Source organism: Varanus komodoensis, unplaced genomic scaffold, assembly GCF_004798865.1.
Source record: "Varanus komodoensis strain SLA01 unplaced genomic scaffold, ASM479886v1 scaffold50, whole genome shotgun sequence".
Lineage (NCBI taxonomy): Eukaryota > Metazoa > Chordata > Lepidosauria > Squamata > Varanidae > Varanus > Varanus komodoensis.
This window is the reverse complement of record NW_025336088.1, coordinates 4510437-4524622: the sequence shown is the minus strand read 5'-3', so window position 1 is coordinate 4524622 and position 14186 is coordinate 4510437. Positions and strand designations below refer to the sequence as shown.

General features: G+C 44.6%; 1 protein-coding gene across 9 annotated transcripts in view; it reads right to left on the bottom strand.

Annotated features, from left to right (window-relative positions):
• Positions 1-1230: 1230 nt before the first annotated feature.
• The window catches only part of RARA (retinoic acid receptor alpha), a 158894-nt gene continuing 145938 nt past the window's right edge, over positions 1231-14186 (bottom strand). For all 9 annotated transcript variants that reach the window (XM_044447212.1, XM_044447210.1, XM_044447213.1 and 6 more), the window contains 5 exons: positions 12254-12414; positions 8674-8850; positions 8244-8448; positions 3738-3896; positions 1231-3361 (listed from right to left, as the gene is read on the bottom strand). In XM_044447212.1, the coding sequence (XP_044303147.1) occupies positions 3147-3361; positions 3738-3896; positions 8244-8448; positions 8674-8850; positions 12254-12414 (917 nt within the window). In that variant the 3' untranslated portion in view covers positions 1231-3146. The remainder of the gene's footprint in view (positions 3362-3737; positions 3897-8243; positions 8449-8673; positions 8851-12253; positions 12415-14186) is intronic.

Genomic DNA, 14186 nt, shown 5'->3' with positions numbered 1-14186 from the left:
TCAGTTCACAAGCAGGTTGATTGCTTGCTTTAAGGATAAAGATAGCCTGTCTCTATACATGGAGGTTTCACTGAATTACTACAGCTGGCTCCAGTCTGACACATTTTTCCACGAATTTGTCTCATCCCTTTTCGAAGCGTTCCACTTGCTGACCACCACCGCAGCATAGCAACTGTTTTTATGTTTGCAACCCACAACAAACCTCTATCTACCCACCCAAGGCAGCAATTATGGGAGGATTTAAACTCACCAGTATCTTTTTATATGAAATAACAACAGCTTTATATACATATCTGAGAAGTGTGGAACACATGCCCTTCAAATGGAGGGAGACGCATCCGGGGGGGGGGGGGTTCTGGCTTCCAACCCCCCCCCCCCCTTGCAATTTTGTTTAAGTTTCATGTTGAAGACTCTAAGACACTAAAATTTCAAGAGAAAAATAGAATCAATAATAAATTGTGTGGAAGCCCCCTCCCTCAAGATATTCCCCAACCCCCACCCCAAGTCCAGGAGCTGGTCACATTTCTTTCTTCTAAGTGTGGTGGATAGCTTTTTTTTTTTTTTTTTAAAGGAAAACTACAGATATATCAGAAATATTATTTGCAGTTATTTTGAAAATATTGGCCAGGACCCAAAGACCTTGGAACCATTTAGTTCTAAGAGCTCAAGAGGGCCGAAAGTAGCAATCATATACTTGCTTATCTGGGAGCCAGCCCCATTAACTGACTTTTGAGTAGGCATGTGTAGCGTTGCACTATTAGATAACAATTCTCAGTTTGGAAGTGAGCCAATGTTGGAGGCTCCCTGGCAAGAAGCTCCAAGAATACAGCCTAATGGCACAATCTCAATCCTGTTTTCTTAAAAGGAAATTGTACTAAGTTGAATGGTTCTCAGATGTGCTCTTTCTGGAAAGCATCCTTCCTTCAGGAAAAAAGAGCTCAGATCATGTCTGGAAAACAGTAATGTGAAAAAGACCAAAACTGTGCGGGGAGGGGGACTTTTCTCTGAATTACAAAACCAAGTGTCACGTCTTTCAACGCATTTCAAAATGAGAACCAAGATTTAGGAGAGGGTGTTTTGTTGGTGAAAGCATGGACCAGCGCAGTTGCTTTTTGACACACACCCTGCTAAAATTTGAAAGCTTTTTGCTCAGAGAACACTTTTCTCCCAGCAAATCCATCTTATTTCCCAAAGTTTCATCCATTCAAAAGAAAAAACAAAACAAAAACAGGCAGGGAGGGAAAATTTTAGCTCTGTATCCAACACTGATCCAACAAGGTCTCTTGTCAATAAAAGCAACCAAAAACCCAAGGACACAAATCCAGCCAGCATAAAGCATCTTTAATTCTCACTGACTCATCTGTGCAAAATGCTAAGCCAGAATGTCTGAGAATTCTGACATAGCTGGGATGCCGAGCGTGCACTCCCCAATCACTTCCCACTTGGCTCCACATGTCAACGGGCCGGCTGCGACAACCAGAAACTTACCAGGAAAGAACAGCTTAGCATTTCATCCGAAGAGAGGGTGCCTACCAGTGCGTGGCTGCTGAACTTGCAAAAGGCCACAGACCCAGGGAACTAGCAAATTGGGCCACCCACACCTGTCCCAGCCAGGACGGCCTGCAACTGCAGCCTTTCGCAGACAGTCCAGAGAGGCCCCGCCAGCTGTTCTCTCGGTGCAGCAGGAGAGCAGCCACCAGCGGTGAGAGCTGCACAATTCCCACAAAAGCTGGCCCAGAATGATGAGATCCCATATGCCTGGCAGCAATGCCATGGAGATGGGGAGATGTGGGCATGCCAGGTGGGAAGACCGCTTATGCCAGTCCCGTCTACTACCAAGCCTGGACCCATGAACCAGCTTCAAGCCTTCTCTCTAAACTACGCATTGTTAGGAGTGAGAGAACCCAGAAGTCCACGACCAGATGGAGCGCTAAGCGTTCGTGCACAGTAAGTTTCTGGTTACTTGTGAGTCTAATGTTTGGATGCTCGGGCTTCTTGGAAAAGTCAAACAGGAGTGATTGGCAATCATGCATTAGCATTACTGGCATGCCCAAATTCTCAGCAATTCTGCTGTAGTATTTTGTACTAACTCAGCCACTGAATTAAAAGGGCTTAACTCTAGCTAAATGTTGCATTTAAAAGAAAATTGTGACCAACCCCATACAAGAATCATGTTGGTTTTTTTTTTTCTGGTTTTCTTCTTGCCAACCTCTTTCTAGAAACCCTCCAAATTCCAAACTTTTACAAAGTTTTCTTTTAAAATGTATTTTATATATTTATATATATATATATTTATATATATTTCTTTCTTAAATGAATCCTTCCCTCCTTGTTCTATGTGTACTTTTTTTCTTTTTTACCTGAAGAACTAATTTTACTTTATTATTTGCTGGTGACATTTTTAGGCATGTGTGAGTGGACAAAGAGTGGGGAGGGGAGCCAGGGAAGGAGAGAAAGGTAACTTTGGGTGGTCAAATCGAGGACAAAAAGAGGGGGTTGAGCAATTAAAAAAAACCCTGAAAACATTACACCCTTTCCCCTGAAACATTTGAAATGCAAACTCAACCGAGAAAAAAAAAAAAACACCACTTCATTTTCACTGCAACAAGAAGCAGGCAAACCCTTCGTGGAAGTGTGTACGTGTGCAGGACAGGATGAAGGGAAGAGCAGGGGTGCGTGCTGCACAGACGGTGATCTTTTTTTGTAATCGGTTGTGTTTTAATATATATATATATATATCTGTATACAGATATATATATCTGTAAAGTCTTGCTCCTAGTTTTGAGCTTCTGTCCTTCAGATCTGCTTGTTGATCTGTCTACTGCGAGTTCAAAACTTCCTGTATATGAACTGTGGCTCCCCAGTGGGAAAAGAGGCCTGCACAGCAAGCAGGGCGCTGTTTTGCTGGAACTGCTGAATGAAAGACAGTGTGCTGGTACAGGCAGTACATGGAGGCCACTCTCTGGAGCCCAAGCACGACTCCCGGGGTGGAGCATGGTGGGGGAGAAGACGGCTTGCAGCATCGTTCTGTCCCAGGGCTTCCCTTGACCCCACCCTGCTCCTCCGATGTTTGTCCAGGCATACCCAGGGTGCAGAGACCAAAGTGTGTGGGGGGATCCGGCCGCTTGTCCCAGTGGCCAGCGTGGTCACGGCGAATGCGTGGCAGGACTGCTTCTGTTGGAGCTGGGGGAGAGGCTGGGGCTGCAGCTGCCTGGAGGAGGGGCTAGGCTGCCTATGCGGGGCGGGGCTCCCGTGGGGGCCCCCAAGGTGTCCATGCCTTCAGAGTTCTCCAGCATCTCTTGGATAAGGGGTGGCATCGACCCGGGGATCTCCATTTTCAAGGTGATCACTCTTTCAGCACCTGCAGAAGGGAAGACAGGTAACTTACACAACATGGAACCCGAGCACCACCCTGCCGAGCCTCAGGCAAGCTGTCTGCTACCCTCCCAGCAGAGTTTCCTTCGGGGTAGCCTTTTTGCCTTCCAATATAAGCTCACTGGGGAACCCTAAAAATCTCCGGCAAGGGTCCCTGTGTGATAACATATTTTCAAATGCCTGTTATTTGCATTTACAATGTTGCATCTTTATGTCTATGCCTCAAAATGGTGACATGTGAGGTATAAGCTTTAGTTCCTCTGTGTCTTTCCCAGATCTTAGGGGTAGGGTTAGGGTTACAGACCAGTTTAAAGGGACTAGAAGAGACTCTACAGAATCCAGAGCAGAGGCTCAGCCCTTACCCTTTGCGCTGATGCTTCGCAGGTCTGTGATCTTCATCAGCATTTTAGGGAACATATGGGGTTTGCTAGGCCGCCTCTTCCTTACATAGACTTTCAGGGCCTCCAGGAGCGGCTCCTGCAACTTATCCACTCGGTCTGGCTGTTCCAGGTCCTGTCGATCTGGAGAGAAGGTGGGCAATCAGAAAAGCACAAAGTGGCTTAAAGGCAAAACAGTACAAATGCTGTGCTTATTAGCACATTTCTTCATTCCAATTTTACTGTGTCCAGTAACAAAAACTTCTATGTGGATTAACATGAAAATCTATCCACGCACTGTACACTATAGCCATCCACAGAAACATTTTGCAATTTTTATTGAATGTATTCTGCTAGCCTTAGGACAGGGAGACCTATAGAGCAGGGAAGCCTCTGGATCCTGGGTATAACTTTCAAACAGGGCTTGCATCAAGGGGACTCCTTTGAATTTGGTGAATGCTGTGAACTGCCTTGAGTGTCTCTTCTGAGACAGTGTGAGGTATAGATGATCAAAGCAAATAGATATGTGCCCTCCACTGTCACTTCCAAGACTCTATGGGGGACTACTCAACATGTCCCATCCCACTTTGCAGAACATCAGAAAGATGTACAGTGGTTTTAAACAGATGTAGAACTAGCAGAAATTGAATGGTTGCAGGTTTTTCGACCTCCTTGCTGTGAAAAGGCTGTGATCCTACATGCTACGAGACTGTCAGTCAGAACTACTGTGGACTGTATCCAGTGGGGTGTGAGCACTAATGTAAATTACAAGTGTACAAGTGTAACTCTAGTACGATGCCAGTGGTACTAGGGTGTTGCACTATAATGCTGGTGTTGCACTATAATACTTTACGCTTGATTTATACTGCACTGCCTTCCAAGTTTATGTTCATAGGTGCAAGGCGAGAATGCAGAGCGCCTGGTCATAGAAGCAAAGGGGACTCAGGTGCTCTGCTTTCCTGTCCCCACATCTCCTTGTAAGGATGGAGGGATGCAGGGTGTACAAAGTGGCTGCATCCTCTGTGCTTCTCCTCCGTGCCCTACCTCCTGTCCCCGTCAGAGGCTGGGCATGCAAAAACAGAGCACAATCAAACTAGGCTCCATCTCAACCAACTGGAGGAGCAATTGGGGGGTGTCTGGATGAGCTTTGCTGCAGGAGGGGCTTCCCCTGCTGGGAAAGCCAAGCCACAAAGAAACTTCGGTTCCGCAGCAAAGGGGCCAGGACCACACCTCTGTGGTCAGAATTTGGGCAAAGGGAAGGACAAGAAACCATGCAGTTGATACACTCATGCAAATGTGAAGCACATCTTTGTTGCTGGAAAGTTCTGGGTTTTCAGGACTGCTTGGCTGTATTTTTCATCTGCTTTTTGTAGTTTTAGTTGCACAACTGAGTTTGCCTATTTTAGGCATTCTGAGGATTTTCTGAATCCACATTTTAAAGCGATTTGCACTCTCTAGACTAACATGCTGATGGGAACCAAATTGCTCTGGTTTTTTTCTTTTGTTCTTCTCTGCTTTTTATGATACAGTTCTTAGAGCGAAAGCATCATACCAAAATGCATAAAATGCACATTTTACAATAAAATACATGAAAAACCATGGATTTTATGATAAAGTGCATTCAGAGATTAACGTTTTACCAAATATGTGCATAAAAATCAGGATTTTTGTACTTTTTCAATGCTTGAAGTTTTAGGCAGAAACATCATGAACAAACTTATGAAACTGACTTGGCTCAGAATCAGATTGATCCAGCCCTACTATAGGGTTCAGGTTATTTCATACCCTATGGCCACTTCACCAAAACAACTTGCATGGGAATTTTTTTTTAAACCACACATGCAATGGCCTCATGTCATAATCACACCAAAGGTATATTTTTGCCAAGTTTTCTCCTAGGGAAGTGGAAAATTATAGGGGCTTTTCATTGTATATACACACTCTCTGTACACAGAAAAACAGATACTGTGTGCAGTGGATGCTTATTAAAACCTACCTGCGGCAATTGGCCCTATGTTTTTCACACATTTTCCTATAAAGTGAAAGTAAATTCTTAGTATACGATGGGAAAATATTTTCACTGATCTGGAGATCCATGTTCTTCTGAACATTTAGTTGGAAATAGTACTACTTGAAGTTATTTCGGATCCCAGCCACCCACCGTCTGCACAAGCCTGCAGACTCTCATCCAATTAAAAGCTTTGAAACGCACAAACTTTCTGTCCTGCCACTTGGTGGTGCTGTTGAACAAGGATGCAGCACACTCAAAGAGGCATTCCTGATCCTTTTCTTCTCTAGCATCAAGGAACACGCATTAAAAAAAGATAGCAATGCCAGACCATATGAAAAACAACAATCTACAATCTGCAGCTGAGCACTACTGACATCAGGATCAACCAAACTGCCACAAGAGAGTACACAAGTTTTTCAAGTGCTCTAGAATTCTTCACAACAAGTATGAAAAGCAAGGGACTGGGGAAGAGACAGAAAAGCGTAACAGTTAGGCCAGATGTTATGGCCATGGAACCTGCAGTTTAAACTCATTCGCAAGATGGAGGTTGCAGACTGAATGAATTATATGTGGATCTAGGGAACAAGCAAGCAAAAATGTTTTTAACTTATAAGTTTGCAGAGAAAAGGTTTAAAATATGTAGGTGGTGACAGTTCAAGGAACATTGACCCACAACAAAACATGCTGGTTCAACTGTTTCAGTTCATTTCATGGGGCACTTAGAAAAACCAAACCACTAAACAATAGGGCAATTTATATGTCAGAGAGGCAAATTGTGGGTTCCTTAATTCATGATTTGCTGGAATGCGCACCCTGCATGCGCTACTTTCACTTTATATAAGCAGCATCTGATTTACCCAGTCAAAGGTTTAGAGCATGATGCGAGAACCTGGACCCACCATGAATGTCCTTGAAAGGATGCAACTTCCAATTAAAGAAGGTGGGTTTGGCTTTCTGGATCTTGCTTCCTATCATCGGGCCTGTTTGTTGACCTGTACTAGATTTTGGTCTTTTCCTCTTAGATTCGATTCTCCACCTTGATCACTTCTGGAACTGTCCTGTCTGGATTCTCTCTGTAAATGGATGGCATTAGGTTCTTGATACATTAAAATGGATGTGATTCCTCCCACAGTTATGTCGATTACATTTCAAGTCATTTTCCCATGCTGAATAGACTTTACGGGAAAATCCAAATTTAGAAATTGCTAAGAAAGTGTCTGGCAGATTTGGATCAGCTGACCAATTTTGCCTTGGATCAGTTAGTGGGTGCTAGTGGTGGATTCTAAGTTTTGCATGCTGAATGGGATTTGCCTACAACAGCTGAATGGCAATACTTGCAATTGCAACATTGACCCTGCGGAGATTATAATATGGATAAACTTGTACTGGAACATCCTTTAATATTCACTGATACCCATATGATCTTTTGGATCTGGGAACTTAATTTGCAGTCAACATAAATGGAGGATTCTCTGTACTCTTTTGATAGCTAAAAGACTGATATTGCAACACTGGAAAGATGCATGTTCACCTCCTATAATGCAATACATTGAAGTGCTTTCAACATTTGAACCAGTCACTTGTGAACGGATATGTAAACGGATATTTGACCTGCCTTTGCTGACATCTGTGCATAATTTTTTAGAAAGTTGCATTTTCAGTGTACGTGTGTGTGTACATGCACACATATACACACACTTTTCACATGACATTAATATGCTCAAATTTATAAAGTTTTTTAACGGTTTTGTTGAAACTTTGCAATAAAACCCCAACAATTTAAAGAAGCTGTGATCTATTTAACCCATGGAATACATGCCCTGCATAAGGCTCTTCTGCTTTCCATAATCAATCTCCAATTGACCCAATTGAAGGTTGTGAGCATGACATGAGACCCCAGGCTGCTGGACTGATTAAAGGACACACAGCTAAGCAGTTAACTGAACAACAAAACATGAGTGACGCTCTGGTTGTTTAGCCCCTACGCACAAGCTCCTCAACAGTTAAGTTTGCATACCACACAGCCTCCAACTGAACCAACTGGAGGGTTGGTTGGTTGGTTGTTTTTTACAGAAAGTGGAAGTGGCTTGCACACATTCCCACAAACTGTGGGTTAAATAACCTATGATCTGTTACTATGATGTGCAAACCAGGTCATTGTTGAGGAATAACGTTTATGCTTCTATAATAAAGTCTGACATGGAAGAGACCATCAGTTCCTCCCTATCTGCTCTCAAATACCAGGTCAAGATGCTGTTATTACTGACAGTTTTTTCCTCTTAACTGGGCTTATTTTGGTTTTGCTGCAGATCTTTATGAATACAGCCACAGAGGGTAGGAGTTATAAAATCGACATATGTTTATCTATCTATATGTATTTATTTTTCCAATTTTTACAACTGGCAGTTTCCTTGAGGGCCCATGCAAACAGAAATGTAGAAAACTGTATAAATAACTAAAGAGTATTGTTAGGAGCTCACCTCCACATATGAGACAGATGGCGCTGAGGAGTCCTGTTTCAGCATCATCCATCTCAAGCGGCAGCAGCTGGTTGGCAAAGGCAAAGACTAGATCTGTGAGGGGCCCAAAGCCTGCATTGTGCATCTGCGTGCGATTGAGTGTCAGGCCATCTGAGAAAGTCATGGTGTCTTGATCCGGGGTATAGCGTGTACATATCCGCAGGATCTAGAAGGGAAGAGGCAAGCATCACATTGGCTCCTACTCCCTTCCATGTTCTACCTGTGCAGTGCTACAAAAGGAGTGCTTTGGGTTACCGGGGGGTGCAAATGTGGGTCGCGTTGACTTCTCAGAGGGCAAGCACCATGCATTCTAACACTCTTCCAGCCTCTGTAGTTCTCTGGTTCCAAAGACAGTCTGATTTGTCATACTTTGGCCTGGATTCCAACTCACCAGGATGTCTAGACAGGCGGCTTTGAGAAGCGTGATCTGGTCAGCGATTGTGAGCGTGGTGAAACCCGGCAGCTGCTTAGCGAATTCTACTGTCTTGATGATGCACTTTGTAGACAGTTCACTGAACTTGTCCCACAGATCGATGTCAAGAGAAACTCGCTGATCTGAACTGTTATTCTGAGAAGAGTTGGAAGAATGGGGCAGGGAGGAGACACCGGAAGCTTAAGGTGAGAAGATGGCACTGAAGACTCCAAAGCAAAGCACCATATTTGAGCCTAGGGATGAACTTCCTCTCTGGGAAGACTGGGTGAAGGAATTTTTGATTCGCACTCAGAATTCTGATGGGTTTCTTGAAGCGGCAGGTTAGAAAATGCCCCGAAGCCATTTTGCCTGGTTACCTTGGCAAGAGAGGGTGACCCAAATCCAGCCCATGGAGGTCTGAGCATCCTCCACAAATCCCATGCCCTGAGGAGAAGAGGCCTCATGCAATCTCTGAGAACAGAAAGATTCCCCTTTGCGCTTCCAAGCTTGCATCAGAGGGCAAGTGGCACAAAGAAGGATCCCTTTGTTATCTCTCTGTTAACAAAAATAAAAGATGAGCTGGGGATTCCCCCACACCACTCATCTGGGAGCCAGTAGGAGCAGGCTCTCACAAGCCCCAGCTGAATCCCTTCTCATACCGCATGCGCTCTGGGATACCAGCTGAGTAGAGAAGTGCAAGCTGGCCATCTCCCTTGAGCCACAAACAGGGTGGGAGGGCTGCACTTGGTGGATGCTTGCAGGAGGCAGCTGCTTAAGAAATAAAGACAGTCATAGCAAGTCTTCTCCAATGCAGGAATGGGAAACTTGTGGCCGGCAAACAAAACTAAGGAGCTTCTCTTAAGAAACTCAGACTTAGAATAAAACAACTGGAAGATGCATTATGAGTAAATTATACTAAAAGGTAGGATACAATTATGCATAATAGTTAATTTGTACACAGGCAAGTTGCTCACTCTTCTGGCTAAAGAGAAAATGTTGAAATGTGTCTGACTCAGTCAACTGAAGCAGGCAGAGAGGATCTGTTTAGCCTAGTGAACAGTAGCAGAAGGGACTGCTACTGAACTGTAGAGTACCTGCTGGCATGCAGAAAGTACCCGGTTCAAACCCCAACACCCCTGGTTAAGTGGATCAGGCAAAACGTGATGGGACAGATCATTATTGTAAGAAATAATATCCGCCAGAGCTCCTGGGTGGCGGCAAACAATTGGGGTAGGTGATGCTGTGCCAGATGGACAAAAGACGGCAGCTGCTGGAATGCCTGCCGAAAAGCCATCCCTGACTGTAGCACCTGTGAAATTTGCCATCTGATTAAGCAGAAGCCAAGGCTTTCATGGAGCCTTTGACTCAGGTGGGGGGAGGGGGGATCTGCACATTCTGACAACCTGTCATAGGGGTTGTTACACCCCTCCTGGGTGAAGGGAGTGAGCAAGCGCACTTTTTGGCAAGCGCAGCAAAAGACTTGCATTATTGAGCCTACCCTCCCGTGCCAGCCAACTTGCAAGGGCCCAAGCAGTTCTTGGGGTGGCTAGCCCTGGCTTGCTGTCCTCCACTCTGCAACTGCAAGTCATTTATAGCTCACCATGGCTTTTTCTGCCCCTTTGCCTTTTCCCCCCTCCAGACTGCAAGCTCTGGCTTAAGAGCCAGCTTTCATGATCCTCATTTAGACACTCACCGAGAGCCCCTTTCAAATGTTCACATACCACAATGGAGAGGTTATTCACAGCTGCAAACCCTTTAAAATATATATTTTGGACCCCTAATGTGCACTGATGTTGGCGTACATTTTATCATTGTTTTGTTCCTTTTTGAGTGCCACCTGGACACTTAGAGAGATATGAAAATAGGCATCCTTATTTGGGCAATGTCCAGGGACATACCTGCTGGAAAAATGCACAAGTACCAAACTTAAACGTTGACCTAGAGGGGCTCCAAATAGTGCCCCCCCACCCTTTGGTTTCATTTGACTGATTTCCAAAGGCAAGCTGTCGAACCAAACCAAATGTGCAAGTGGTCTGTGCTTGCAGAAAAGAGAATAGTGAGATTTGTACCTTTTTGTGGCAAGTTCCTCAACTAGAGCCAGTGTGCTGTATAAGAGCCAGTGTAGTGTAGTGGTTGGGACTGGGACTCAGACGATCTGGGTTCTAGTCCCCCCTCAGCCATGGAGCCAACTGGGTGACTCTGGGCCAGTCACAGACTCTCAGCCCAACCTACCTCACAGGGTTGTTGTTGTGGGGATAAGATGGAGGAGGAGAATGATGTAAGCTGCCTTGAGCACTTTGTAGGAAAAAGGCAGGATATAAATTGAATAAATGAATGAACTATATTTAGTCTTTTTCGTGTCAGAGGGGCAAGGGTGCACTCTCTTTTCCGCTTGCTTCTGAGACTTTAGGTGCTTGCAAACATGAAAAAGTTCAAGCCACCCCCTGAAAGAACCACCATTTTGTCTCTAGCCATTTGACAGCTAGTGTTCTTATGGAATTCCACCATTGCTTAACATGCATATTCTTACGCATATTCCCTGTGGAAAAACCACGGGGAGCAAAAAGCCTCCAAAGCTCACACAACAATAGGCCCACCCTGGCTTATTACCAGCGTGGAATGCATGATCTACAAAAGCACCCAGGGTCTATGGTAGTGTCCCTTAAAAATCTCGATAGCGTTAGGGGTATTATAGTTGCTTTTCTCCCCTTCAGAGAAACAATGTGTTTTTGTGGAACTTCTGCATATTTTCTGCTAGGAATGTGGATTTGTACTAGATCAAGTTTTCAGCTGTTTCTTGCCTATGCCTTTGTTTGGAGGATTATAATGCTTTTCAAGTGGTAGGCTTGTTTTGAAAATATTGCAGTTTTGTGACATTTAATAATTTGTACTAATCGTTTTTTGATTATTTTGCAGACACTGTTGATAGTTTAGTGGCTGTGGATGATGCTGGGCAAACTGGGTGGAAAGGCATTGCCCTTTATGTGTTCTATGAGATCTGGAATCATTAAGCCTTTGTTAGCCTACAAAGAAAGACCAAATATGGTCAAAACACATTTGGTTCTTTGATATTTCTCAAATGATTCCGATTCCTCTGCCCATAAGTGGATATTAGTGGGTGGGGGATAGTTTTATATGAAGAGATTAACACATTATTAGTCTTATAATAACCATAAGGCTGTCTGTTTCTAATTTTTCCTCTTATGCAAAGTGTTATGTGACTTTGTGAACTTCATAGTTTCTCGCTTAGTGAATATCCCAACTTGCTAGGTATCAGGCAGCTTAATAAGATGAACCCCCAGAGCATAAGCGATGGTCGCCAATTAGCAAAACACATCCATATGGTATAGAATTTATCCCTGCGGCTTCTATTTCAGAGCCAAATCTGAGGAGTTTATTTGCACAAGGTACTCCTAATGGAAGGCGTGCTCTTGCCCCAGATCAGTGGATCTCTCCCAATTACAGTGCTGGCTGCCTCGCAATCCCAGCAATGTAGCCTGCCTGCTCTCGCACCCAGCCTTCCCCTCTCCCTCGCTTTGCTGTCTTGGCTGCCACTTACCGTGGTGTACTTGCCCAGCTGGCAGAGAGCAGGGAAGGTCTCCTGGTGGGCCTTGCGCACTTTCTCGATGAGATCCTCCACCTCAGGCGTAATGATGTAGCTCTCAGAACATTCCTGCTTGGGAGCATCTTTCTTCTTTTTGTTTCTATCATTCCGGACCGCTGGATGGAAAAGCAAGCGTGAGAGTCCTACGTAAGTGGGTGTGCTTTCCAAGAGAGTGAGAAATCAAGAGCCCTGAAAAGAACCCACCCAAGGCTTTTTGCCTTGACCACTGCCATTATGTAACATTACTTAGTAATAGTAACTTTAAATTATTAGTTTTACACCTAATTAAGATATTTGGAATATAACGCTTTTGATGATACTTTAAAAAAGTGGGGGCACAGGTGCCGAAGAGTTGCCGGGGGGGTATACATAGGCAGCCAGATAAAGGGACTGAACAGAGGTCTGACTTTAAAAGCATTCTGTATCTTCAATGGAGGCAAACACAACAAAGCACCCAATTATTTTCCTTTTGGAAAGGAGTTATATCTTACCCACCTCAGTGCCTCTTGCCTACCTGCTTGTGGCAAGTTTCCCTCACCCATTCACCCCCAGTTCACAGAGACGGAAAGAGCGCAGGCTACCATCCCTCCTTGCATTTCCAGCCTCAGATGGAACTGATTTTCCTCTCTAACTAGCTGTGCAAATGACCTAGACTTTCACTGCAGAGGTGTCCAGGGATGGAGCAGCACCAGTCTAGGCCAGAGAATGGTGGTCAACCACGGCTCTCAGCTTTTAGCAGTGTGTCAGAGTGTGGCCCTCTTTGGATGTAATGGCAGCATTCACTGTAATTCAGTGGTTGCTCCCAGAAAGTGGTGCCAAAGGAATACTGCCCAACCCTGTGGATTCTCCTCAGAGTGTGCAGCTCCCCAGAGGTCTATTCTGTCCCCATGAAAGCAATGAGTGGGGTCAACTGGAGGTTTCGGAGTGCACTGCCATCAATACGCTGATGACATGCAGCTCTATTTCACCTTTTCATCATCAGCAGGTGAGGCTGTGGAAATGCTAAACCATGTCTGGCCGTGACAATGGACTGGATGAGGGCTAACAAACTGAAACTCAATCCAGACAAGACTAAGATGCAGTTAATTTCATAGTTCCTCTGATCAGATGGAGGGTGTTCAACCTGTTCTAGACGGTGTGCAACCGGTTAAGCAGTTGGTTTGTAACTTGGAGGAGGGGGCTCCTTGATCCATTGCTGCCACTTGGGGCTTAGCTCCCCTCAGTGGCATGGGGTGCCTTCTACCAGCTTTGGTTCATGGCCCACCTATGCCCCTATCATGATAGGAATAACTGGTTTCAGCAATCTGCAGTCTAGTAACCTCTAAATTAGATTACTGCAATGCACTCTGTGTGGGGCTGCCCCTGAAGACCGTTCAGAAGCCTCAACCTGTGCAAATCTGCAGCAGCCACATTAACAAAAGGGGGATCCAAAGAGCTGAACATTTTAGATCAGCTTTGGCCTGCTGGCAGTGGCTGTCTGTATGCTTCCAAGCCCAATTCAAGGTGCTGGTTTTAATCTATACTTACACAGTGTGGGATCATAATACTTGATGGAGTGCCTCTCTGTACTGAACAATCTACCCGGACACTGTGCTAACATCCAGGGCTTTCCTAGGAGGCCAGGTTAAGACGGCCCTTTAAGCCAGAGCTTTGACAGAAAAGCTGGACATCCAATGGCCTGAGGGGATTACCCACCACAGGTGTTTTTACAGGGCCACTCTTCATTGTATTTTGTTTAAGCTATTTTTATTGGTTCTCTTAAAGTACATTATGAAAACATTTTATGGTATTATATTATTTTGCTTTTATGAACTGTTGTAAACTGCACAGTGAACTTTGGCTATTGGGCAGTATAGAAATGAATAATAATAATAAATATGATTTATTA